The following is a 26,278-nucleotide window of genomic DNA, read 5'->3' as shown; positions in this document are numbered from 1 at the left end:
CTGTACTTGTTATTTTCCAGTTCCTAATAACGATTCGAAAAAGAAAAGTCAATTTACAAAAGACATGATTTTTCTATGTCGGCAACTAATTGGTACTTATAATGCAAAACCAAAGCGGGGGGAACATTAAAACCCATCACCACTGCATAATTTTGATGTGTTACATTAAAATTTATTAGTTTCTGAATAGTATTTGACTAAATCCAAATTATTTCAATTAAAGTTGTCTAGAAGGCCATATAGTTGGAAAATTAAAATTAGTGGGAGGGAAAAGTGAAAACAATCTAATACATTGACTTTAAGAACAATTACATATGCTTTATTCTTATTATCTGGACTCAGCTGGTTAATTCAATCCTTAGTTAGGCCAATTTATATTTACTCCACAATAAATCCTACATTATCCAAAAGCTTCATGCTTCTACTTACAGTAGCATAGAAAACTTGAATTCCTTAAAAAAAAAAAATCACCATTTCATTGACTAATGTAAACAGTTCCTCCATGCTCTGGCCTAAAAATATTTAATGTTAGCCCACAAAGACTGCCAGCTATTCTTCTGGGGTGTCCTAACAGTGGCAGCCTTTTGATTTTTATAGTTGTTTAAAGTATACAACCTTTAATAGTAGAAGACACTGAGCTGAAATTTCTAACTCACTTTCTAACCATAGTAAGAATGATATTTTCCCCCAGGGACCACCAAATATATATAAAAATTTGTACTAAATTCTGTAAGAATCCACAAACATCAATGAGAAGCTGACTTTCTTGCCATGCTCCAGATGTCTTTAAGACTAGACATACTATATGTATTATAAGAGCTTTAGAATAAATATTGAGTGCCTGGGTATTACCATAGTAGTAAAAGTTAAGTCATTTTTTATTTTTGAAAGAACACTTTTGGTACCATTACCATACCCCAAAATAGGTATTAGTGCTACTGGTGATTAAGAAGCTCAGAAGCTATAATTATGCATACTCTTACTGTGCAAGTAAGCAGTAGAGCTCCGAAAATGTGAGGGGGAAAACACCCAGGCGCTTAAATCAATGAACATTTGCTAGGAGGAAACTTTTAAAATGACTGTTTGCAGCCTTGACAGAGTTGCATTAACATCAAATAGCCATATTTCTGTCCACTTACAAGGAATACTATAAAGAAGCAGTCAAGCCATGTTTAATAAAAGGTGTCAGTATACAGAAAATGTCTTTTTTCACAATTAGAAAAATTTAACATCTTTAGTCAAACACTAGATGGGAAACAGCCTAAAGAAAAAAAAGACCTACCCATAACACCTATCAACTACAAAGCAAAATGCTCTGTGACTGAAGGAAAATAATTTAATATTCATTATCATTTTATAAGAGAAGTCCAAGGAATGATATTATGCTCATAGGTAAACACAGATTTTTCCAAAAGATTTGTAACTAAGGTATGCAAGACATAAAATCAAACTGCAAAACTAGTTCAAAGCAATTAGAGTCCAATGGTTCTCTTATATTTTCTTTTATGTTCTTTATTTTAAATTGATATTTTAGAACAGTAAATTATCTTTCATAGCAGTGCCTCCTGGTCTGATAATATAGTACCTCCTTTCTGAATGTAGAGATTTAAGATAAATCAAAATGAACATTAAGGCGTACAAACAGCTACTTTAAGTCTGCTCTTATTTAATAAGGATCTTTTTAACTCATATTCAAATACATGGAATGTTGGCACAAAACTGAAGCTGCTGTAGAAAGATCACAGATGTTCTGTGGGTTACTGAAACTTCCATTTCTCTAAAAACATACCCTTACATGGTCTTAATTTTATAAATTTAAGTGTTGAGAAAATGTCTAAATAATAAGTAACAATTAAAATAAAATGTTTATTTGTAAATTATGTACAGAATACATTTTACTTTACGACAAGGAAATGGGAAGAAGAGCCATCGCCTTCCAACCAATACTGTTTCGCTTTCTCTGTTGGGAGATGACTTTTTCTGAGTCAGATGTACAAATCAGTTTGGATTTCCTAAGTTGGAAAAGGAGAATTTGTAGCTAAACTAAAAGTGCTGCTGTATTACTAGCTGGCTTGTTTCCACAAAATGCTTTTGAACCCTGCGAACTCAGAATCTTAGAAATTTCCTGGTATACTTTTATAATCAACCAAAGCTTAACTATCAAGAACAAGGAGTTTAAGCATTTCATTTTAAAGAAACTGTGAAATGGCTACATAACTATGCATAATCTGAAATGTTGGTGTTTCTCTTTTATCCCTTTTGATTAATCTAATAGTAAAAAGCCATACAACTATCAAAAATGCCATTAATCTATCATTGTGGAAAATGCATCTTTGATAACTATCAAAACGAGTAAGACCTACTTATTGTAAAATTATCAAATAGATACAACTTATAAATGGCTTTAGACTGTACCAATAATAATATTCTATGAAATGAAGGACTGAATATAATTGTTTGGATGTCAAATACATTTCAGCAAATGGATTTAAAGAATGCTACAAATGTGTACATTAGGATGATCAGCCAACATAGAAAATCCAACCTCTTGCACCTTATTTAGTCCCAAATTAGTCAGATTATGATTTTTCATGTGAAGATTTAGTTGTTTCTCCATCATTGTCTTCTTCTTCCTCCTCTTCACAATCCCCATCTGTTTGCTGTTCCAGTTCCTCTTTTGTGATCATTTCAAAATCATTCCCATTTCCACTACTGTGTTGGGATCGGTCATCTTCCCTCCTGTCACTGTCTGTGTCTGAATGCCGTTCTCCACCTGAGCCTTCTGTTCCATGATTCCCTGGTCCTACTTTACCCTCCTCATCTTCCTTTTTCTCACTGTCTGACTTTTCCTCACTGTCGGACTTCTGTTGCTTTTTGGTTTCAGATTTCTCATCTTTCTTGAAATCTGCTTTTGGTCCTTTATATTCATGTGTGTACAGAGGCCTGAAGGAGTCGATGAAGCCCACGTCAGCAGTCAGGTTTGGCAAGAACCAAAAGTGGTGCCTTCCTCCAGTTATGAGCCAAATGATGAGAAACAGAATGCAACGAGCTGTAGGAAAAAAATGTCTCTAACTGAATAATTCAAGCATTGACTCAGATAGTGGGGAATATTTAATAAAAAACTGAAAAAAAATTCAGTTTATTATTTGCACATTACATGTACCTTGAATATAAACAATTAAATCCTGGCTAGTTTATAGCAGCAACCACAGTATCCTTGGTGCAGAGCATTCTGCTCTGATCCTGAGGGCACACTTTGCTATGCCGTAGATCAATAAGCATAGCCTCAGTTGGACGTTTAAGTGTGCATGAGACCATGGTATAAGAAAAAGGAAATAAATGTAGTCAGGGAGGAAGGATATTTTAAGAAGCTCTTAAAAGGGAAAAAAACAAGGCTGCATCATGACTTTCCTGGACTCTAGGCACTTTTGCCTTTGTGAGGCAATTCCTCCATAAAAAAATATTAAAAATTATACTCTTTATGACCATATTGGTATAAATACAAATATGCATAGGTTCATTACTATATACATGTGTACATATTACTACTTCTGATTTTAAAAGAAATGAAAATACATTTCTACAGGGCCCTAAATATGTCATGGATCCAAGGCCACGTGCCTACTCAGCCTCAACGGTAAGTCTTCTAAGTAAAATTACATACTTCTGAACATACCTTTCCTTGCTACAATTTTGTTAACTAGTTATCTAATTTCTGCTTATTTAGGGACCATTCCTCTCCTAATATTAGGAAATAATAAAACGGCAGGGCCTGAGGTTACTCTCAAAACTCAAACTCAAAACTGTGGTTAGATAATGGAAGAATTTGAGAATTTTAAAGTTTATAGTAATGAGTTTTCACAATCACAAGCCTCAGTATTTCATATAGTTTTCTCTTAATTTACCAGTTGTACAGGGCTGTGTGATTTTTCCTGTTTTTGTTTTTTTTTAAGGTCATAATAATTATGTGAATGTTATGGACAAACAATTATGACAGATCTTGGTCTGTTTTGCTTTTCATTTTCTTCACAATTTTATCACCATTTTCATGTCAGGTCTGAAAAGAGCTCAGCTATCTGTGCCTCCTCCATTAGTCTGCTTGGGATAACTAAAAGGAAATGGTTATAACTGCCTTGACTTTTATGAAGTAGTAATTACTATTTTCACAAAGAAAATAAATATTCTAAAAGTCTGTACACACTGATATCTTTTGAGGTACAAACAGAAAAGGCAAATATGTTTGAAATTATGATTTAAGAATAAATTCCACTGATAAAAATAATGAATGTTTTTTAAGGAGGCCGCATATTTTTTTCTCCAAATAAAATTATGATACTATGATAGACGGTTGTAGGGTTATAAGACAGATGGTCCATAACTGGAAATCTCTTTTTTTTTCCATAATTGGAAATCTTGACTCAAATCCAAAAAAAAAAAATACAGAAATGGCACAAATAAAACTTAAATTCTCCACATATATAAATTACGCACAGCAAAATTCTAACAGGTTTTATGTGGCATTAGATTACCAGGGGCAAACATGGAACAATCATGGGAAAACCACTGTGCATTTACTGCCATACTGCTCTTGTACTAAAAAGGACACATTTAGAAAACTGTCAAAGGCCTTATACATATTCAAAGGCACACCAAATATAATTTTGACCAATATATAGTATTTCACAGGATAATATAAAATAAATATCCAGTTTATAAGTGGGCTACAGATGAAAACTATTTGAAAGTATATTTGGACATGTATTGCATGGAGCACTGGGTATTATACGCAAACAATGAATCATGGAACACTACATCAAAAACTAATGATGTAACGTATGGTGACTAACATAATAAAATTAAAAAAAAAAAGTATATTTGGAATTGCATTTTCTAACAGAAACAAAATGTTGGGTTTGTTTTATGGTTTAATTCACAAGATTATCAATGCACAATGCAGTTTTAAATTCATAGTATATTTAAAATGAAAAATGATAGAAAACACTACTAAAAATGGTATTTTTAAAGAGCAAAATGATATAATAACCATAAATTATTGTGAATACTAATTTAAATAAAAGATAAGTTAGTGGGTTAATTCTATTCAGTAGAGTTAAGTTTTCACTGAAGTTTTTCAAAGAGCTTCTAAATTTTCAGGGATTTGAGAGCCTGAAGATAACCAATCTATCTAATGTCAGATCAAAGTTTATAGCTTCTCATTCTTGATGCAGGTAGTATACTACCACTAGTTAGCTGCTTCACAATCTTAAATATAACTTCTTGGCCTACAAATGTGCTGTGTTATATGCAGAAGCATCAGGGGATTTCCTCAAGGTGACTAAGTTAGAGGAGGGAAAATATGAAAGGTGGGTGAAGAAAGCTTCACACAGTCAGAGATCACAGAGAGAAAAGGGAGGCCCATAAACATGATAAATTGAATGAAAATACTACATGAGCCACTGGGTCCAGGGATGGTGGCACTAACTCAGGACACCCTGATGTCCAGGGTAAATGGACATGCAGAGGAAAATTGCTTAGGAATAGATGAGTAATGCTTTATAATATAGGATATTCTATATCACAGAACCTCAGAATAACATGTGCTCAGCTCGGATAATCAGTCAAAGTACGTCCTCTAACAACAGATGTTAGGTCAATATTGTGATGTTGTTTTTTCTTTCTGTATAGGAAGTACTCTCTTACATCTTCGTGGAAGGTGGATTTGTCTTTTGGGGAAAATAATCAGAACTTAGTACCATATGCCAATATAAACGCTACATGGACCAAAGAATTATATATAGAAGTTTAAAAATCAATACACAACTTTAGATAAGCTGAGAAAAATTCCCATTTCTTTCTCAAAGTAAAAGTTAAATTAGACCTGCTCACCCTAAATGGGAAAATCTTCAAAGACTAGGATTTTAAGTAAAATAATATTTGTTGGTTTTTTTCACGGTTTAATATAACATACTCATTGTAAAAAATACAGACAAGTATAAAGAACAACTTTAAAAGTATTCACAACTGTCACCACTATTTATATTTAGGTGTATTTCCTTCCAGTCAAACCCTCCCTGGCATTATTTCCATTTCAAAAAAAAAAAAAAAACACTTCCTAATGAAACAGGCAAAAACTACTTCATTATCTTAATTTTATTGTTTGATTACTGGTGATGAGAGTTTTTCATGTATTTATTAATCATTTGTTTTTAATTTCCTCATTTGAAGTGAGTTATTTTTATATTGGTTTGTTTTTAGCTATAAAGACCTTATTCATCCAGAAATCTAAAAAAACATTACTTATGTTTTGATTTTTAAAAACCATTTGAAATGCATCTAGAATTTATTTTGGTATATGGGTGAAAAATTTTTCCCAAAATGGCAAATCAATTGTTTAGAATCATTTACTGAACACACACACAGAACTTAAATATTTAATACAAGTTTCATTTGCCTTAAGTCAATGTATAAAAATGCTTTACTGAAAGTACTGCATCTCATAAATGATCAACCACTGTAAAAATATTAAAGTCTTTGTGGTGGCTAAACTTTAAAACAAATCTACATGCAGATTAAGAGACATTAAATACTTTTTCTTCACAATAGACCAAATTGAATCAGGTACATATTCTATTTCAAGCTTGAGTCACTTTTGGGATATGACCCAAAAAGTAGGTCCATATACTTCATTTGTTTATATTATAATAGTTTTGCTATTAAGCTTTACTTGAAGCTCCAGATTACAGTCCCAACTGCTTGGTATCTACCTTACTAAGGTCAAATTTACTAATAACAATACTTACCAACAGCAAGAAGAAGAATGCTGGCTACAAAACAGCCTGCACCCACACTAAGGTAATAAACACCTACTCTCATTTCTGCTGGCCAAAGAGGGAAGAGGGTGGCTGCTATCACTGCAATCACTAGAACGAGAAATGACAAAGTTACATAGATAACTTTGAGATTAAAACTTTAAATGGCGTGGTTGCAATAACAGTGAGTATTTTCCTAGGGGGCACAAATGAAATATAAATATACTGAAACATAAAAAATTGCCATTTTTATAGGTAAAAAATGGTAAATTACTAGCCATTTCACATAGTTCAACTTAACATTTTAACTATTGCTTTTAGGTTAGGATTTTTTCTAGTACAAATTACATATGATTAGAAAAAAGTGTCTAAAAATGTGAAATTGTTAGTTCCTTAAATGATCGACTGCTACTGTTTTCAAGCAATGTCTGTCTTATTTTCTGAATATATCTGCCTACTGAATAGGGGAGCTTAAAGAAACAATCACCAAACAACACTAACTAAAAAATGATTCCAAAGATCCCTCCCTCAGAGAGGGGTGAGTCTGCGGTGGAGCTTTGACATTTATAGACTAAAAAGCTCAGCAGGTGATTCTGATAGTTTTTTGGTAGCTGGGGAAACTGGATACAAACATCTCCAGTTTTTTTCCAAGTACCATGGGACCACATGGAATAATCAGAAGTCGCAAGTCTGGTTTTAGGTCTTGAGAGCAACAGAGACCAGGATTCAAATTCTAGTTCTATCATTTTTAAGCTAAGTAACCCTGGGCAAGTTATTTAACCCCTTCAAGGCTAAGTTACTTTATATTCAATATGTGCCTCTTCCTCTTTTTTAAAGGTTGTCATGAGGGTGAAATGAAACAATGCATGTAAAATATTCAGCGAAGTGACTAGTACATAGTAAGTGATCAACAGTTATTAGCAATTTGGGTAGTATTTAACGGAGTTATTTTGAATGGGATCCTATGCTATCTATATTGATCACGCTTATTATTTCACTGCTATTTTTTTCTCCTTGTTAAATACCCTCCTTCCCAGGCTCCCACCTTGAACTTATAGGAATAACACATACCCATGGCAAGAAAAACAATCCAAAGGTATAAAGTGAAGTCTTCATCCAATTATTGGTCTACCCCCAGAGATTACTACTATTATGTTTCTAATTTATACAGCCAGAGACTGCCTATGTATAATTAAAACTGGCTACATGGGATATTTTTTCTACAAAAATGAGCTTATATTCTTCTTACATTTATAATTTTTTTCATTTAACCTATTTTAGATATTTTTCCATAAGTATATCCTACCTAATTCTTAAAAGCTGCATGGTATTCTAGTGTGCAGTTGTGCTATAATTTATTTCACCATTCTCCTATGCAGGAACTTGAATTGTTTCCAGTTTTATTCTATTACAGACAACAGTGCAACAAACACCAAAGTACTGTACATTTGTGGAACTATGATTAGGGTAGTATACATAGGATATTCATAGGATAAATTTCTTGAAGTTTAATTGTTAAGTCAAAAGGTATAAAACTCCTAGTTTTATCTTAGTTTCTATAAAATTTAAAATTTAAAAGATAATTACTAATTACCCTAAATATAGTCTGAGGGACTTGGATTAGAGTATGTGTCAGTGAGGGGCGCCTGGGTGGCTCAGTTGGTTAGGCAGCTGCCTTTGGCTCAGTCACGATCCCAGGGTCCTGGGAGCTGCATGGAGCCCTGCATAGAGCCCTGCATGGGGACTCCCTGCTCCCTGGGGACCTGGGGAGTCTGTTTCTTGCTCTCCCTCTACCCACTCCCCCACCCTGGTCAAGTGCATGAGCTCTCTCTCAAATAAATAAAATCTTTAAAAAAAAAAAAAGAAAAATGTGTCAATGAACATTTTTGAACAGATACTTTGTATAACTGTATTAAGAATAGTCATGGGATAAATTCCTAGAAGCGGCACAGCTGAGTTAGGGTCTGTGCATTCAAAATTTGAAAGACATCACCAAAATGTTCTCCATAAAAACTAAAACAATGGACATACAGTCAACTGTTAGAGAGTGTTGGACCTTCACTAAGACTCGGTACTATCAAACTTTGTAATCCTCTTAATCATGGTTGCTTTAGTGTATATTTATTATGTGTGATTACATTTTGTTCCTGATTATTGATCACTGTATTTTTTCTTCTGTGGGCTACCTTTACTATTTTTCTACAGGGTTGTTAATCTCTTAATTTTTGCTTTCATGTGTTGTAACTATTTTCCTCAGCTTATCATTTATCTTCTGACTTTATTTAAAGTATACCTCTTTTAAAGTAACTATTTTATGTTGAATATTTTTCTTTACGGCTTTTATATTTTTATTTTCCTTTCTAAATTTTAGAGATTGTACTTACCAAGAATTAATCCCATGACAAATGTTTTAAAGTGAACTGGGTCATAGATCCACACAAATACCTAGAAAAATCAAGAAACCCCAGTGCTTAAGGTTACATTAGAAAGTTAAGCTTAATTCTATATCCTCTACTACAGTTGCTTTCAACTTCTTAACATATAAGAACTACTTCCTAAGGTAAACAAATTCCTAAGACCCTTCCTTCAGTAGTAGGGTTTCTTTAGGTATTCATTTAGTTAGAAAATTATTTTCAAAATTATAACTTCTGTAATACACTTAAGTAAATTTCCACATACTTACATGAATTTAACAATTTGTTCATGTATGCCAACCATTACTTACTTTCAACCCAAAGACTATCAACTGTACAACTTTTTGTCCTTAATGTAATGGTGCAGTTGTGTTATAAGTAGAAGCAGTCTTGGCTAAGAGCACAGTTAAGATAGATCCAGCCAGGCCCTATCACAGATTCAGCAGCAATCAACTCTACCTTGTTGACTCCCATCAATGAAATGCAAAGAATCATTAATGAAGTTCATGCTTACTGAACATAAAGATTCTATGACTATCTGCAATAATTACATTGCCTACTCCCTTGGGGAGGGTCTGTAGCCTGTAAGCTGGGAACCACTGCTTTAAAGCTTGGTTTACTTTTACATGAGAGAAGTTTACTTCATTTAGAACAATCAGAACTCTGCTCAATCCCCATCTAAAACTCCTAGTTTTATCTTAGTTTCTATAAATATCAGTACTCTTCCATTTCCTGCTTTTATTTTGACCAGAGTTCTTTGTTACTGTCTTTTTGATTTGGTTCTACTTCTAACACAGGGGATTCCACTCCTCTTTTTTAACTGCACATTTCCCTGGAAATCAGATCCACAAACCTCACTTCGGCCAGTTAGCATTCTAAAAACCAAGATTTTAAAGACATTTCCCAGCTTTTAAAAGTTTGAAAACATGTTGCTTTCTTCAGAATAAAATATAGTCTTTTCAAGAATGCAAGCACCCCTGCTTTTGCTCAGGCTGTTTCCTTCACCTAACTGATCTGTAACTCCTTCCCAGGGTACCTGGTAATCTGCCAGTCGTCCTTCAAAGCTCAGCTCAAGTGTTCAAGGTCTCCAGACTCTCCTTATCCTGTCTTGATTAAACTTACTATTCTTAATGATGTTCTCAAATCATAACACTCACCACACTGTGATACAGTAATGTGTAAAAGCTTGTATCTTTGCTAGAGTATAAAGCACTTCCAAGAAAATAATTTATCTTATTTATCATGCTATTCCGAGCACCTATAAAAATGTCTTTGCATACAGCTAATGCTTGATGTTTAACTGAAGGTATTTGACCTTTCACACATTATGAAAGACCTCTGGTCTTCTACTACAGTGGTTCTTAACCAGGGGTTCACATCAGAATCACCCTGGAACATATTATACAACACACACACACACACACACACACACACACACACACACACACACACACACACACACACACACACTCACTCACTCACTCCATACTATAGATTCTCATGCAAGTATGTCTGGAATGAGCCAAGAGCACTTCTTTTCTGAAAAGCCTTCCCAGAATTTCAAACTCATAGCTCTAGGAACCACTACTTTATATATACTACCTTTATATTAAGTATAACAGAAGAAATAAGTCTTGAAATCCACAAGAACTCAATGGCCAGTATATAACTAATGTTTTTGTATTAGTTAAATGACTAAGCAATCTTCATGGAAGGCTACCATCACACAAATCTCCTATTACAAAAGAAATAAAAACAATTTCCTTGAGTAATGCATCAAGTAATGCTGAAAATTTTAGGCCCCTAGTGTGTCCGATTATAAGAGGCACAAAACTGTAGGTGTTCTCCATTAACCATTCTACCCATTTTTCTTTGATAGTAAAGGAAATACTGCATTTTAGCTGGGCAAATGACCACCAGTATAAAAAGCACATTTCTAAGACTTTACTGCAGGTAGGCCATGACCATGTGACTAGGTTTTGGCCACTGGAATCCACACAGAAATGCAACTGCTAGCTTCCTGGAAGATGTCCTTAAAGAGGAGCCATGTCCCTTATTTTCCTTTCCTCCTTTGGATGCAGCTATGAGCCTGGCAGTCATTTTGGACCATAAGGTAACCTTTACTAATTGCCTCAAACAGCTCCAACACAGAGCTGCCAGATCCGTACTATTTACCTTCAGACTTCACTGATGAGAGAGAAACAGCATCTACTTTGTGTTAAGTCACTGTTATTTCAGATTTCCTATCACTCATAGACAGCTAAACCTAATTCTGACTAATTTCCTTGTACATTTTTTGTAATTCTAAATTCAGAGAAATTACTGATTTTTTTTTTAAAGAGTAGTATCTACATAGTTAGATTTACCTAGAGTACTTCTTTTCTTAGTAAAGTTACCAAAGATAATTCTAAAAACTCCTATGGAAAACTGGATTTCTATTTATAAGCTAGATACTCTCACCTCATTTCCATCCAGAAAAACTTGATCATCATGTGGCTCAAGTTTGAATTTTTTCTTAGTTTCCTTCTTTTTGGGAGTTCCTGGAGTTTCCTCCTATTAAAACACAAGTTAGACCGAAGAAAAAAACACTTACAAAAAGCAAAAACCAGTAAGACATTCACATAGTCAAAGAAAGTTTCACTTTGAGACACAGAGATAAAAATTCTCAACCATGGTATCTGTAAGAACCCTAATATAGTTATCTTTTAAGTGCTTGTTGCACAGCATTTCAAAAGTGCTCATATGCCAGTGATCGTATGTACATAATAATTTATTTTTACTTAAATGTAGTTGAAATCACCTTTTTGGGTTCTTCCTTTTCACCATCTTTTTTTTTTTCTTTTTCTTTTTTCGTCTTTTCATCCTTTAGGTTTTCTTTCCTGCTCTTTTTATCTTCTTCTTTTCCACTTTCGGCCTTTCCTTTCTCTTTTTCTTTTTTTATGTCTTTATCATACTTCATTTTCATTACTTTTAGTGCCCGGTGAAAAAACTGCTTCTTTAAAAGCCTATGGAAAAAAGGGTATGACATTCCGTTCCTTATCAACTATACAGGCAGACTGAAAAGAAAAAAACACCAAACCCAAATAAAATGAGCAAAGACTACACTGGTAACTCAAAAAAGAAATTACAACTAGTAAACCAATGGAAAAATAGTCAACTCCACCTCTAAAAAAAAAAAAAAAAAACCCTGTATTGCCAATGTGATTATATAAAATTTTTGTCAACCTAATTTTCATCATTTTTCAACTATATAATTTAGATATAACAAATTATAGGCTTGGAATTATCCTTATGAAACTTTTCTCTGAATTCATAAGAGTAAATCAAGATTCTGTTTTATTTAATGTTAAGTCTCAAATTCAAGAGCAGACTCTTAATAAGAAAGGGGAAATTCAACAGTTTAAGAAATGTTAGATTAAAAATGCACCCATGATTTGACTGACCTAAATCATGTCTTCAGCTGTCTTTCTTGATGTTCCCTCACTTCCTTCAAGTCTTCCCTCAAATGTTACCTTCTCAACTAGACCTATCCTGTTTAAAATCACAAACCCACCCCAGCCCTCCCTCTTGTTTCCTCTTATCCTATCCATAGCATTTATCTTCTAACTTAACATACAATTTATGTCTGTCTGCCCCCTTCACTAGACTATGAACTACTTAGAGGAGATCTTTGCTTTATTCATTTCTTTATCTGATAAACTTAGAAGACCCAAAATTAAGTCAATCTAGGTGGTAGTTCCTTTCTAACCTCATAATCCTACTCAAGAAACTGGGTTGCCCTTTCCTTTGTTACCTAAAAGCCATCCTTTCAAATCTTATGTTCCAATTTCAGAGTTCTTGGTTTGTTCCTTCATTCCTTCCTTGATAATGTACAACTACCAAAACATAACCTATAAGCTAGGTCTTATTGCCACTGTTTGTGCCTGTTGACTAGCCACCTTTCTACCTCCACTAATACTTGCTCCAGCACATCATACCACTTGTTAAGTTTATGCTTCCTTCCTGCCCAGTGACCACTTATTTCTGGTCATTATGCTGTGCCCTCTGAGGCATCTGTGTTTTCAACGGCCTGGTTGGGCTTTATTCTGCTACCCAATTAGGTCCACCCCATGAACATCTCCACAAAACTAACTTTTAGGTCTTCTCATTTGGACTTCTACTTGTTCAGAAGATCTATATAGCATAAAATTGTGCAACTGTCTGAAACGCCCCAAAGACTCTACCATTAGTACCTATCACCCAGGTGCAATTGACCCTTGAACAACACAGGTTTGAACCACGCACATCCATTTACACATGGTTTGTTTTTTGATAGATACAGTTTGCACTGTAAACGCATTTCTCTTTCCCATGATTTCCTCTTTTTTTTAAAGATTTTATTTATTTACTTGAGAGAGAGAGACAAAGCAAGAGAAGGAACACAAGCAGGGGGAGTGGGAGAGGGAGAAGCAGGCTTCCTGCTGAGCAGGGAGCCCAATGTGGGGCTCGATCCCAGGAACCTGGGATCATGACCTGAGCCGGAGGCAGATGCTTAACCGACTGAGCCACCCAGGTGCCCCCCCATGTTTTCCTTAATAACATTTTCTTTTCTCTAGCTTACTTTATTTTAAAAATACAGCATATAACACATGTAACATACAAAATATGTGTTAGTCAACCGTTTGTGTTATCGGTAAGGCTTCCGGTCAACAGTAGGCTATTAGTAGTTAAGTTCTGGAGAAGTTGAAAATATGGATTTTTGACTGTGTGGGGTTGACATGTTCAAGGGTCAACTGCAGACTATTAACCAGTCAAACTGGTATTGAAAAGTTCACATTCAGGGTGCCTGGGTGGGCTCAGATGGTTAAGCATCTGCCTTCGGCTCAGGTCATGATCCCAGGGTCCTGGGATCGAGTCCCGCATCGGGCTCCCTGCTCCTTGGGAGCCTGCCTCTCCCTCTGCCTCTCTCTCTCTCTTTCATGAATAAATAAATAAAATCTTTAAAAAAAAAAAAAAGAAAGAAAAGTTCACATTCAGGTACATGAGTTCAAATACCAGGTCTACCACTTAACTACTGTGTGGGTTTGAGTAAATTACTTAATTTAGTAATATTCCTAAAATGGGGTATCTACCTCACAGGAGTTTCTAGGACTAAATGAGAAGCACACAGATTGTTTATAGCATGGGGCCTGGAATATATGTACTCAAAGTTAGCTTTTATTATTGCTATAGCAAAATCTTAATTTTAATAGTTATGGAATACACACACACACACACACACACACACTTTGGTTTCATATTATTACATTACAGCATCAATCTATTCAGTAATAAGTAAAATTATTGACTTATTCCTTGATAGGTCTTTAGAGAATGCCTAATTCAACTCAATCTATGGCTGGAAAAGTGAGATGATATTTACTATTGTAATAAAATCAGTGTCTCCATTTACTTAACACATCATATAGTCCAAATCACTCAACAAAGCTCTTATTTTCACAGAACTACTTCCTTCTCCCAATATGTTCTGTCCCCTTTGCCAGGATTGACTGTCCTTTCTCCCACTGTTTCCTGAGTAATCACCTATTTATGTTTCAAAATTTGATTCAACATTTTCCCTGTGAAGCCATTCTTGAAGTTTTCTCATCCCTGTCCTCCTTACAGAACGCAATGCACTGTAATTAGTCATAACTCTTCTCTAATAGGCTAGAATATGTACTTTAGAGATGGGGACCAAGTCACAGTCATCTTTGTATTCTTGGGGCCTGGAATACCATAGATATTTGATAAATGTTAACAAATGGATTATTAAAAGCATCTTGTACAAAGTTATTAAATTTCTTATAGTTTTCCTCACCTTTTTTTTTTTCAGGTTTTATTAAACATTTATTGAAGCCAGACATGTGTTTAAGACTTTCACCCATGTGGCAATGGTGAAGTTTTATTAAGTGGTATATGAATGAGAGTGAGAAGGACATTACTGGACTAGTGGGTTGGAGATGCAAAGTCACATGGAGTTAGATAGAATGGTGCTACATCAAAGGTTCATACTCAAATCAGGCCATAAGAGGCACAGAGCATATTAGAAAAGGCTGCTTTGTGTACCATCCTACACTTTCCTGTTTTCTTTTTTCTTCAGACTCCCTGAAGTCCACTTATCAGCTTCATAAAATGAGACTAGACAAATGTCCCTTCCTGGTTTTGTTTGTAGTCAGGCTGGAACCCAGGAGGGCTGGCCATGCTTGTTATCAGAAGTGGCTCTGAAGAATTTGGGTGGTGATGTTTCTCTATTTTAGTGCAGAAAGGACACAAACAACCTGACATGAATGGGAATAACATATACAACGAAAACTGAGTGTATCTCTAGGTCTTTAGGGCTTTTCATAGAACACCGTATGAAGGTTCCTAAAATGACAAGAGATGTGGGTTAATAGTGGCTGCTCTGTCTGGGTTCACAAATTTACTATTCAAATAGTATTCACAGACAAATCCTTCATCTTAATTTTTGTTTCATTAAATGCATTCTCATTTTGTTGGAGGAGATAGTATACCACAGTGGTTAAGAGCATGGACTAGGGAGTTTGAGTGCTGGATTTAGAATTCTGGCTCTACCACTTACTAGACCTTGGGTAAATTACCTAACTTCTCTGTTTTTGCATGTATAGCATCTCTTAATTTTCACACCATATATACAAAATAAATCTATTTTGAGGCAGGCAGGGAAATTTGCACTTTGGAGTTCTACATAAATGGCTGTAGAGAAAAATGCCAGCTATACCACTGTTAGCTCATTCCTGCCCCAACAGTGAAACTTCCATTGTTTTTGAAAGGTCCAATAGTGACTTTAGTTTTTGGCAACTAAGAATTTTAAGAAATATTTGATAATTCTTTAACTTCACAGTTTTAAAACCAGGTTGTGAAACAGTGGTTTTTAAATGGGTCTCATCTGGCTGATACTTTAGATGCCATTAAACAATACATTAGTAAATACTTTGTGTATCTCACTACCAAGGCTATAAAATAATTTGAAACGTTAAATTCCTACTGATTATAAACTTCAGTTTTGATGTTTCCCAAACTACTGATTATGAAAAACATGGACCTGTTGCTGAACTATCGATACTTCACCACACAATCAAGAAAAGGCAGATGTTGTAGTTGCCTTGATTTTACCAGGAAAACATGAGCAATCACTGAACAAAATAAGGAAGAGTACCTGACGAATAACCCCGTGTAGGCACAAAAATAACCAACCAACCAACCGAGGGATAACAGGTCTATTAGGAATCCCTGCCAAAGTTCTGGAAAAGACTCCCTAGCCATTTGCCCTAGAAAAAATTTTTTGGTTACTTTTGGCACTGGTATATGATTTTTATTGCTGATCTTTCAGTTCAGTCAGCCTGACAAATGTACAAACGTAACAGAACACAAATTAAAATTATGAAAATATCATATCTAACACCAAATAAATGCCATTTCCAGAGGTACTGAAAAAATCCAGGTTGCATGTAAAAGTTCTATTTGAGCTATGTTGTAATATCACTAGATTTAATATATGGTAAGGAGCTTCCGGACTATGGCGAGTATTTTGATATTACTACTTATGTTATCCATCACTAAGAAATAAACACTACCTGTTGCAGTAGTCAACCACAGACTCCCTTGTTGTAAATAAAGCTTCCTCTCCTTTCTTGGCCTTTGCCCACTTTGAATCCAAAAGGCAATCCACTGCTTTTGAAGCTGAAGAAGAAATTTGTCATTTTAAATTTAGTATACATGGGAATTTATGTGTCTAAATAATAATTTAGAAGACAAATATCAACATTCTGGCACCAGAAAATAAAACCAAATCCAGAGGAAATTGAGTTGGACATGATCACGATAAATAAACAGTTCCTCAAAACCTCAATTTATGAAACACAGCAATAAGGGTCTTTTTAAAGTAATGCTGGGAAATAACTGACATTCAAAAATATTAAAACTTTATGGGAAAATGTTCTAAACAAAAAAATTTAAAATAAATGAGTATCACTCTTAATCAAATAATCACAAATGTAGGCTAAACAAACCAAAAATCTTCTTCTCCCATGGTAATGGAAATTCTGTTATCAAGCTTTACTGTTACCGACTGAGAAATAAGCTCTGTGAAAAATCTACTGCTACCACTAGAAGAAGCTAAATATATTAGATCAGAAGAGAATAGCATTTATTTTTACTTTTAATCAACATCAAAATCATTAATCGTAACACTAAAGAAAGGGAAGATAACGAAATTTCTTCTCTTTAATGGCAATTCAATCTTAATCAATGAGACAGGCAAACTCAACCATTTAGTGGTTAGTGGTTGAGTTATGCGGTTATACTGTAGATGACATTAGCTTATAGTCATGTTCTTTGGATTATGTGGAAAACCAAAGCTCCTACATTAGTTCCAACAAACTTGTTTCACACTGAATTCTACTCCAGAGTTTTAAAGAAAGATTATTTTCAAGTACATATACTATCTGAACAAAAGGTAGTATTAATACTGAAAATAAATCTTATTTTTAAAATTTGCAACAAATGGTATTACAAAGCACTTTCTTTTACCTTTTTTTTTTTTAAGAGGGAGAGAGCAGGGGAGAGGCAGAGGGAGAGGGAAAGAATCTTTAGCAGGCTCCATGTCCAGTGAGGAGCCTATGCAGGGGTCAATCTCACAACCCTGAGATCATGAACTGAGCTCAATCAAGAGTTGGACAGTTAACCGACTGAGCCACCCAGGTGCCCCTTTTATCTTTTGCTATTGACATTTCCAATCATAAAAGGAAAGAACAGAATAATCAATTGCCATATGCCCATCACCCAGCTTCATCAAGCATACTTGGAATGCACTTTTAAAACATCTACAAAACTGAAATTTAATTATCTTTATAAAATATGTACACTAGTATCATTTTACTGATATAATCCTACCAATAAAATAATCAACTCGGTGCCCCATCATATTGGTGGACTTTGTTGGACAGTTGAATCGAAGATACTTGGCTACAGCCTTCTCTTCTTTAGATGGTTCACCAACTTCCTGCGAAATAAGAATATTAATTTAATATAATCATTTACTTCACAAATTCACGCACTGAATTTACAGATGTGTTTGGCAAATCTTTTAAAGTGAAGTATAACCCTTTCTTTCAAGCTTTCTATGGAGCAGACCTCGTAATGTATACAAAAGACAGAATAGAGATTTTTTTAAAATTACACGTTTTTTAAAATACATGTTGATAGGGTCAAAACCTGCCTCTTTGCCTCAGCTACAAGGCATTTATTTATTTTGAGTTGTTTTTCCAGTATGGTAACTACTTTGAACTTCACTCTTGCCTGATCTCTTTATAAGTCACCTTCACTCTTGCCTGATCTCTTTATAAGTCACAAAGCAATAATTTAAAAGATTAAGAGGTTGCCAATAGTGAGTGCCCAAATGTCAAAGTAGAAACAGGTGCCATAAATAAGTATTAAATAATAGTCAAAGCTATAAACCCTGAACAATGGACAAAAGACTGTAGGAGGAATTCTCAGATTAACCAAAGAGAGCTGTCTCAGTGTGGGAGCCTTAAGACTATTTGAGATTCTTTTCTCACCTTGTCTTTCTTCTTTTCTTCCCTAGTAGGGGTGAAAAAAAATAAAAATGCAATAAACAGATAAATTATAATCTAATTTAACTCATTAATGAAGTACACAAAGAGTTTGGAAAGGCTGCTTTAATCCTTCCCTGTTCGCTTTCTTCCATTCCTTTCTCCAAATTTTCTATTACTTTCTTCATTGTTTATCATTTCCTATCTTCTTTTTATTTCCTTACATTCTGAACTACTCCTTTAATTTGACAATTCCTCCTGTGTACTTATTCTCACCATCCATATACTGAAGAAAATGAAGGCAGTCTACAGAAAAAGAAGGCAGTCTACATTTGTATACATCTTCAACTTGTATAAGTTGTCTTATTGCTATAAGCCACCATAACAAAAGTACTGTCTTTAATTTCATGTTTAAGCATGATACATACTCAAGCACTATTTCCAGCATATATTATCTAAATGCGAATGATTTCAGGAAGGTCTGTTTCTTAACTAAACGAAGTGCCAAATATTAGTAAAGAATTATCTGCCGAGAATCTAGGATGCTGAAAACAATTAATGCTACTAAAGACAGTTATGTTTTAGACAAGACATTCTAGTAACACAAAATAGAAAAAATGATCTACTCAAATCATGTCTTTATGTCAGTTTTCCTACAAATTTTAGATAAGTCTGAATGCAGTTATGTTTGATGAAAATGAGGAAACAAAAAACCAAGATTCCAGCTTCAATTTTATCCTGAAAAGGACTAATTTGTTGAAGTGAAAGCCTGTGCTTTGGTTGTTAAATCACCTGGTAGCTACTTCTATTTCTTCCTCTGCATTTTCCAACTCCTCTACTTCCAATTGCCCAATTAATAGTGCATATTCTTATACTCTGCTAGTAACCCATTTGTGGGTTATATGTGGCAATAAAAATTAAAAACTCAAACCATTCAATCCAAATGAAGACTACGGTAAAAACCAACCATCTGTGTGAATAAAAAGCCTTTAGTTTTATATAAAAAATATGTATCACAGAAAAATCTTAAAAATTTACAAGTTCAAAATTAACACTATTAACAAAATTAATTAACAAAATGTAACACTCCAAGTTCACTAACAGCTACAAGGTTCATAATGATTTGGAGCTTAGCCACAAAATACTTTCTGACAAACTAAAGGGTGAAAAGTCTGTATTTCAATTTTTTGAAATCACACTAAAATATATTGATATGTATTAATATATGTTAAATGGTAGTATTTAATTGTGCTTGTATAATACAATGCATTTCTAGGAGGCTCATATATTAGTAAATAATATCCCATATATTCATGGTACAGCCAAAAAAGTAATACTATAAATAGTTGAAAATAATGCGATACTATAAATTAGCTTATGGAAACAATTCTATTTTATAATCACACCCACATATGCTCAATTTGTTTCTCATTTGATACATCTGTTGTCAATTTAAAGTTTTATGTAATTAATAAGTTGTTACTGGGATATGCTTGATTGAAAATGACCATGTGACATAAGTCTAAATAAACATGAATTGTTCAAATACATACTTACTATGTGTATACCTTAGAATACCTTTAGGTGTTTCAGTTAATACCAAAATTTGTAAGGTGTGATACCTATACTCTATTACAACTATCCAAAATAGCAATTGTTATTTTCCAGAAACATATCATACATATTTTCCAAGCACATCAACTTTAGATATGACAAGTTTATACTCATACTAGCAAACTATTTACTAGAGAGAGGTATAAATATACTAATCTAATGATTTTTTGACAGAAGCATCACATGTAAAATCTGATACAAGGATACACAAGAACTGCAAAAGTTCATTCTATTATTATACAGTAGGGAATCTGATTCTACATGAATCCACAACACTTTTAAACCTCATTTTAACAATTAACTTCAAGTTCATCGAACTCTTCAAACAACCTCAAGATAGACTCAAGTAATCTATTTTTATTCCTTTCCCCTCCTTGGTAAAGGTACTACTAAGTAACAATGAACAGAGGAGACCCACAAAACAGGGACTTAGATAATCTTTCCCAAGTAGACACAGTTACTTATACATTGATACTTTTTTAAAGTATCAATAACTTCCTCTGAAAATGACAAGAAAAGTAATGAAGTCTATCAAGATATTGGTATAACAGAACTGATAACCTTCCTCGATCCTTAATAAGTTTCTATTTTCTTTTGTGAATTATGAAATGTTGATTATATCACATATAAGTTATACATATTGTAGAATGCCTCTAGGTGAAAAGTGTAGAATTTGTGCCATCTGCTGGGGCTCTGAAGACAGAAAGAAAGATTGCTATAAAAGACTACCAAGAGAACATGACCGTGGGAAGCTGGTTAGATAGAAGATCTTGCCATGGAGTCTTCACTCTCACTGCTCCCCTGCTGCAGCCTAAAGAGTATAAAACAGTCTTATCCTCTTCCTGTTTATACATTAGACTATAGAACTTCCCTTCTTTGTTCCCTTTTGATGTGAACAAATCTTCAGAATATTTTCATAACTTTTCTAGAAACCTTCTAACAAGAAGTGAAGGCCTTTGGGGATAGCATCAACCAGTAATAAAGAGAAGCCAGCTCATCAACCCTCAAATGAAAAGAACTTCATAGCTCAATCAGTGAGCTCAAATGTCTTAGAAAGAGAAAGCAAAGAAAGAGCCAATAATAGGTTTTGAGGCTGGACTGCTATCTTTGCACCCAAATACCAAAATGCTGGCTGTTGCAACTCACAGTCCAAAATTATGTAAGTTGAAAGTTTGGTTAGAACATTCTTTTTAAGTTCCTTAACAAGTACTATTTTTCACTTTAGATCAAGATGCAAATACAATAATGAAATAGGGGTGTTACCATTTTTAACTATATATTATTCTAGCCAGTACCTATGATAACCTTTTTGGGAAAAAATATTAGATCAAGAGTCAATAAGTCAGTCTTCAATCTTACAGAATTTTTTAAATTGCTATATTCAATAGAAATAAGCTTGATTTGTCAAGTGAAGTAAGCAAAAAAGAAAAAGATTAGTTCACAAATCATAAATTTGTATCTTCATACAAGCAGTGTAAAATATTTGTGAAATGCAAATAGATTAACAGAGTAAAATCTGAAAGTTGGAGGGGACCTTAGATAAATCATTTGCTTAAAGTCACACAGCATATTACTAATAAAGCTTTTCAAGAGTCTCTGTATCTTGACTATGACAGTGCCCTTCTGTAAATACCCCACTGTTTCAACTCCTCTTGCAAGCCCTTCATTAAGCCTCTGGGGGAGTTTTCAGACTTAGGATTGGCTTCTTGGGTTCCTTCTATTTTCTTCAGAAGGTCTCAGAGAGTCAGACTGTATGGTCACAAACTTTCTCTTTTCTTCCCTTTTCTGAAATTAAGCATCAAGGCCCAGGATATGTCAGGGTTTTACTGCCAGGCAGACAGATGGGTGCAATAAAATTAACTGAGATGAAGATTATAAAAGTTCTAAGAATTAGTAAGCCATTTAAATGTCCCAAAACTCAACTGAATACACGTAAGCAGAATACTAAATGGGATGTTTCTCTCTTTAGCAGGGACAAGTTATGTTAAATCTTTGTTATATAATTTAATATAAAAATTTTAGGATTAAAGCATTTCGGAACAATTTATTTTATCACTGGGGAGGTGGAAAGAACACTCAACTGGGAATTAGAAGACTTGGTCTAAGTCTGGTTTTACTACCTTGACAAATGACCCTGGATCAAATCACATAACCTCAATGAACCTTAGTTTATCTATAAAATGATGGTGACATATTAGATCAGTAAGTTTTATACCTAGTAAACTTTTAGATGTTGGTCCTAAAAATAGCTTAAAGGACCATGAGGTATGGGATGATGGTAGTGGGGTACTGAGGTGACAGGGCTTTGGGCCCATCATCCTGCTTTTACATAAGAACTGCATTTGTGCAAAAGGATTCTAAACAAATTCTATTATCTGAAAATCCTCAACTCTAAAATTTCATGATACCAGCATTCCAAACCAGTAAGCACTTTGTTAGCCAACAAGCACATACTGTATACTCTTAAAAACTTACATAATTCATTTCTTAAATCTTAAAATTATTTATTTTCAAACGGTCCATTAATTTGATTGACATCATTCTCATTTGAGAATCTCATTCATTAAAATTTCCTATTATAACGTTAATAAACATGTAGCACACTTCCAGTTTTCAGTGATCAGTAAAGTGAATCCAAGAAGAAAATGTGACAAAATAGTCCCCTTTCTTCCAACTTTGATGGGATATCAGAATCTGAAATTATGTAACACTAGAAAAAGCAAATAAATTAGCTACTTTTCCAAACCCTGAAATTGTATCAATCATTTCTCCCAATGTACAAATTACAATTCAAGGTCACTTGAACCTATTAAACATAAAAATCTTTTCTAAACATGAAACATCAAGTAACAAACAACAGGAAATTCAGTTGATATTACAGACATTTTTCCAAAAGTCTTATAATAGAATCTCTTCTGTAACTTAAACTCTGAACTTTGTCATTACATTTGATCTTTTTGTCTAAAGTGATGCCAATATTATAGTTTCTGATTTGGGGCGGGGTGGGTGGAGAGAAACCCAAGGATGTTATATTTTACATTTTTATTAATTTGTTAAACACTGCATAGTAGTACTCCAAGTAGCACTCCCAAGATCTCCACAACATTCTAGCGCAGCTATGTATAAACTTCCAGGATGGAAAAAAAATAAATGTTATATATTTTCATTTAGCAATATGTCAAGCTGATTTTTAACAATAAGATCCTCACATATTTATCTGCTCCTCAAATAAACAATATTAGGTAAATAGCTATACTTTATGGAACTCACAACCCAATGGTTTATTTACTGAATAGATAGCTGTTAATCTTTCTTCAGCATATCAGAGTGGTTAACAAAAGCCAAAACAAACTATCCTAAATCCTTCCTCCTTTTGGAGAAGAGAAAGGAAGGAGTTATATGCCAAACACTCTTTTACTAACTTCTACAACCTTTAATAACAAATCACTGACTCACCTATTTTTCACAATAACTCTACAACCCTTTTTTGAGGTACATATCCTTCCTTAAAATTTGTAAATTGAGGTAAAAAGTTAAGTAATTTGCCCAAAGTTACACAACTAATAATTAGTGAAACTAGGGCACAAACAGGCAGCCTGGCCCAAGTTTTAGCTCCCTGCCACTGCTACTACCACACAGCTTCTTAACCTACCTTACTGTTTAATATAAGATCAAAACTGAAAAAAGAGCAGCTATTCAAAAGTGAGTAAGGATCACCTTTACAACAATGTTAAACGAAAGTTGAAATATACAAATAATGTGTATTAAAGGGCATAACATGTACTATATGCATAAATTTAAGTAATTACAAATCTGACCAACTTCAATACAAATTCTAATGAAAGTATTATATATCCACACCCAACCAATAATCCTAAATTCTGAAACTAGGAATAGTATAATTAAAAACTTCTTCCATAATAACCCTGGTTTGATGACCTGTTGGAACTTGGGGGAATTTGTCCCTTTTGACTGTCTTCTGTACTCTCTGTTAGGAACTACATTCTTATTTCTGCTCAATTCCAAAATTCCAAATTTACTGATCACTGGCATCTTTTTTTTCTTAGTACTTCATAGTTTTCCAGAGAATTTTAACGTGCATGGCTCAAATCACCTGTATAGGCCAATTAAGTGACAGTTTTTTTGTTTTTTTAATGGAGGAGTAAAACACTAAATAGAAAAAGTCATTCTAATCAATGAAATACTAAGAAACAGAAAGTGTAACAATTTGATTAGTATATTAACAAATTACATTTTATCAATTTATGATGACATACGAAGGTTTCTAGGCAGATAAGACAACTGACTAATAAAAAACATCCTGAGTCTAAGAAGTTCCACTATTTAATCCTCTTGGCAAAAAGCTAGAACAACAGGGGGAAAACTGCAGGGAAGAAATGCACAGATAACATATATGTGGAACAAGGGAGGGATGTTATGTAGGTTATGAGGCTAACACACTAGCATGTGAAAGGTTTCTGGGCACGACCAGGTAGTTGCCAAGTACCAACGAGGTTGTGTTTATTTACACTATGTCGCCTGAAAGAGGCGGAAAGCTTCGATTGGGCTATTAAGTTAATAACATTGAGGAGAAAGGAGGGTATACGCAACCGAACATCTGGATAGGCATACCGTCGACCGGGCCCCCGGGGCAGCTGACCGAACCCAGATTACTCCCTCTCCTACGTTCCTCCTATTTATTTGCGCACAAAGAACCGGCTGCTTTAGGTCAACCAGTCCCCCACCTCCTTCTACCCTAATTACCATGGCCTTAATTTCGGGATAACTAAGGCGAGAGGATGAGGCAGAAAAGGGAGGGGAGGAACCCGGGGAGGTCGGTGTCTGAGCTCGGGAGGAGGCCAACCGCCCAGCCCAGGCCTGGGGCCGGAGCAGTCACAGAAACCCTACGCTGGCAGCCGCGCCTCCGCGGCCGATTCCAAGCGGCGCCTTTTGCTTTCCGCCGCTGCCCCACCACGTCCGCCTCGCTCTCCACCGTCGCCAAACACCGCCCCCCCCCTCACCAGGCCCCTCACAACGACGCAGCCCGCACCCGGAGACCTCGCAGCGGAACGCCAGCTTGTCTCGCCCTCGGTTTCGCTCGCCCTTCCGAGGGCTTCCCTCGCTTCTTCTACTGCCGAGCGCCCTGAAGTCCCCTACCCCAGGGCTCGCCTTTACTACCTGGATCCGCTTCTTGTGTCGCCTGCGTTCCGCCATGTTGGCCGCTCCGCCCGGTTCCCTCTGACGTGGAGCGAGGAGGGGGGCGGTGGAAACCTCGCGAGAGCGCGCGTGGGCCCGTTATGTAATCTGGCGGCTGGCGGCTGGCGGCTGGCGGTCGGCGGTCGGCGCCCGGCGCCCAGGGAAGGGGAAGGCCGGCGAGGGGCTGGGTCCCCGGCGGCTCCGCCGGGCGGGCCTTGTTGGCTCCTTCTTTGTCCTCTTCACTCCTTTTGTTGCGGGAACTGGAAATCTTTGGGACCAAGAAGGAAATTGAGAAGTTGTTCAGAGAACAGGAGGGCTGGAGAGTCCTTGGTTCTCAGACCCGACTGAGCATCTGAATCACCTGGGAAGTTACTAAGATACAGATTCCCGGGCCCCACCCCCTCAGGGTCAGTACGTTTGGGGTGGGACCTTTCACAGAGAGATTTACTAAGGTCTACGGAATTCCGGACGTCTCTGGCAATTCCTATCTTTTCAACGAGTTCTGACCCACCAACGAGACTTGACCCATGTGTAAATTCTTTTAAGACCCTTTAAGAGATGGGAAAACAACCGAGGGGCAGAGATATGAACTGATTTATCTAAGTCTCCACAGTTGGTAGACCGGCGGGGCCGAGACCTAAACCAATTTTCTTTT

The 26,278-nt window shown here is 35.3% G+C and overlaps 1 protein-coding gene across 1 annotated transcript; it reads right to left on the bottom strand.

Moving 5' to 3' along the window:
* Nucleotides 1–298: 298 nt before the first annotated feature.
* Nucleotides 299–25,756, bottom strand: SEC62 (SEC62 homolog, preprotein translocation factor). Its single transcript, XM_027583077.1, has 8 exons — nt 25,606–25,756; nt 18,155–18,263; nt 16,837–16,942; nt 12,024–12,228; nt 11,684–11,776; nt 9,194–9,254; nt 6,801–6,920; nt 299–3,049 (listed from the first exon to the last, which is right to left on the bottom strand). The coding sequence occupies exons 1-8, from the start codon at nt 25,639–25,641 to the stop codon at nt 2,580–2,582; spliced, it is 1,200 nt and encodes a 399-aa protein (XP_027438878.1). The 5' UTR covers nt 25,642–25,756; the 3' UTR covers nt 299–2,579.
* Nucleotides 25,757–26,278: the final 522 nt, after the last annotated feature.

This window comes from Zalophus californianus, chromosome 1, assembly GCF_009762305.2.
Source record: "Zalophus californianus isolate mZalCal1 chromosome 1, mZalCal1.pri.v2, whole genome shotgun sequence".
Taxonomy (NCBI): Eukaryota; Metazoa; Chordata; class Mammalia; order Carnivora; family Otariidae; genus Zalophus; species Zalophus californianus.
Note: the sequence above shows the minus strand (reverse complement) of the source record. Positions and strands in the feature narration are given on the sequence as shown.

Coding starts and splice junctions, on each gene's coding strand:
- SEC62 (XM_027583077.1), bottom strand. CDS start 25,641: ATGGCGGAACGCAGGCGACACAAGAAGCGGATCCAG. Junction 9,255..11,683: donor TTTTTCTGGATGGAAATGAG/GTGAGAGTATCT, acceptor TGATTTTTCTAG/GTATTTGTGTGGATCTATGA. Junction 3,050..6,800: donor CATTCTTCTTCTTGCTGTTG/GTAAGTATTGTT, acceptor TTTTTCCTACAG/CTCGTTGCATTCTGTTTCTC.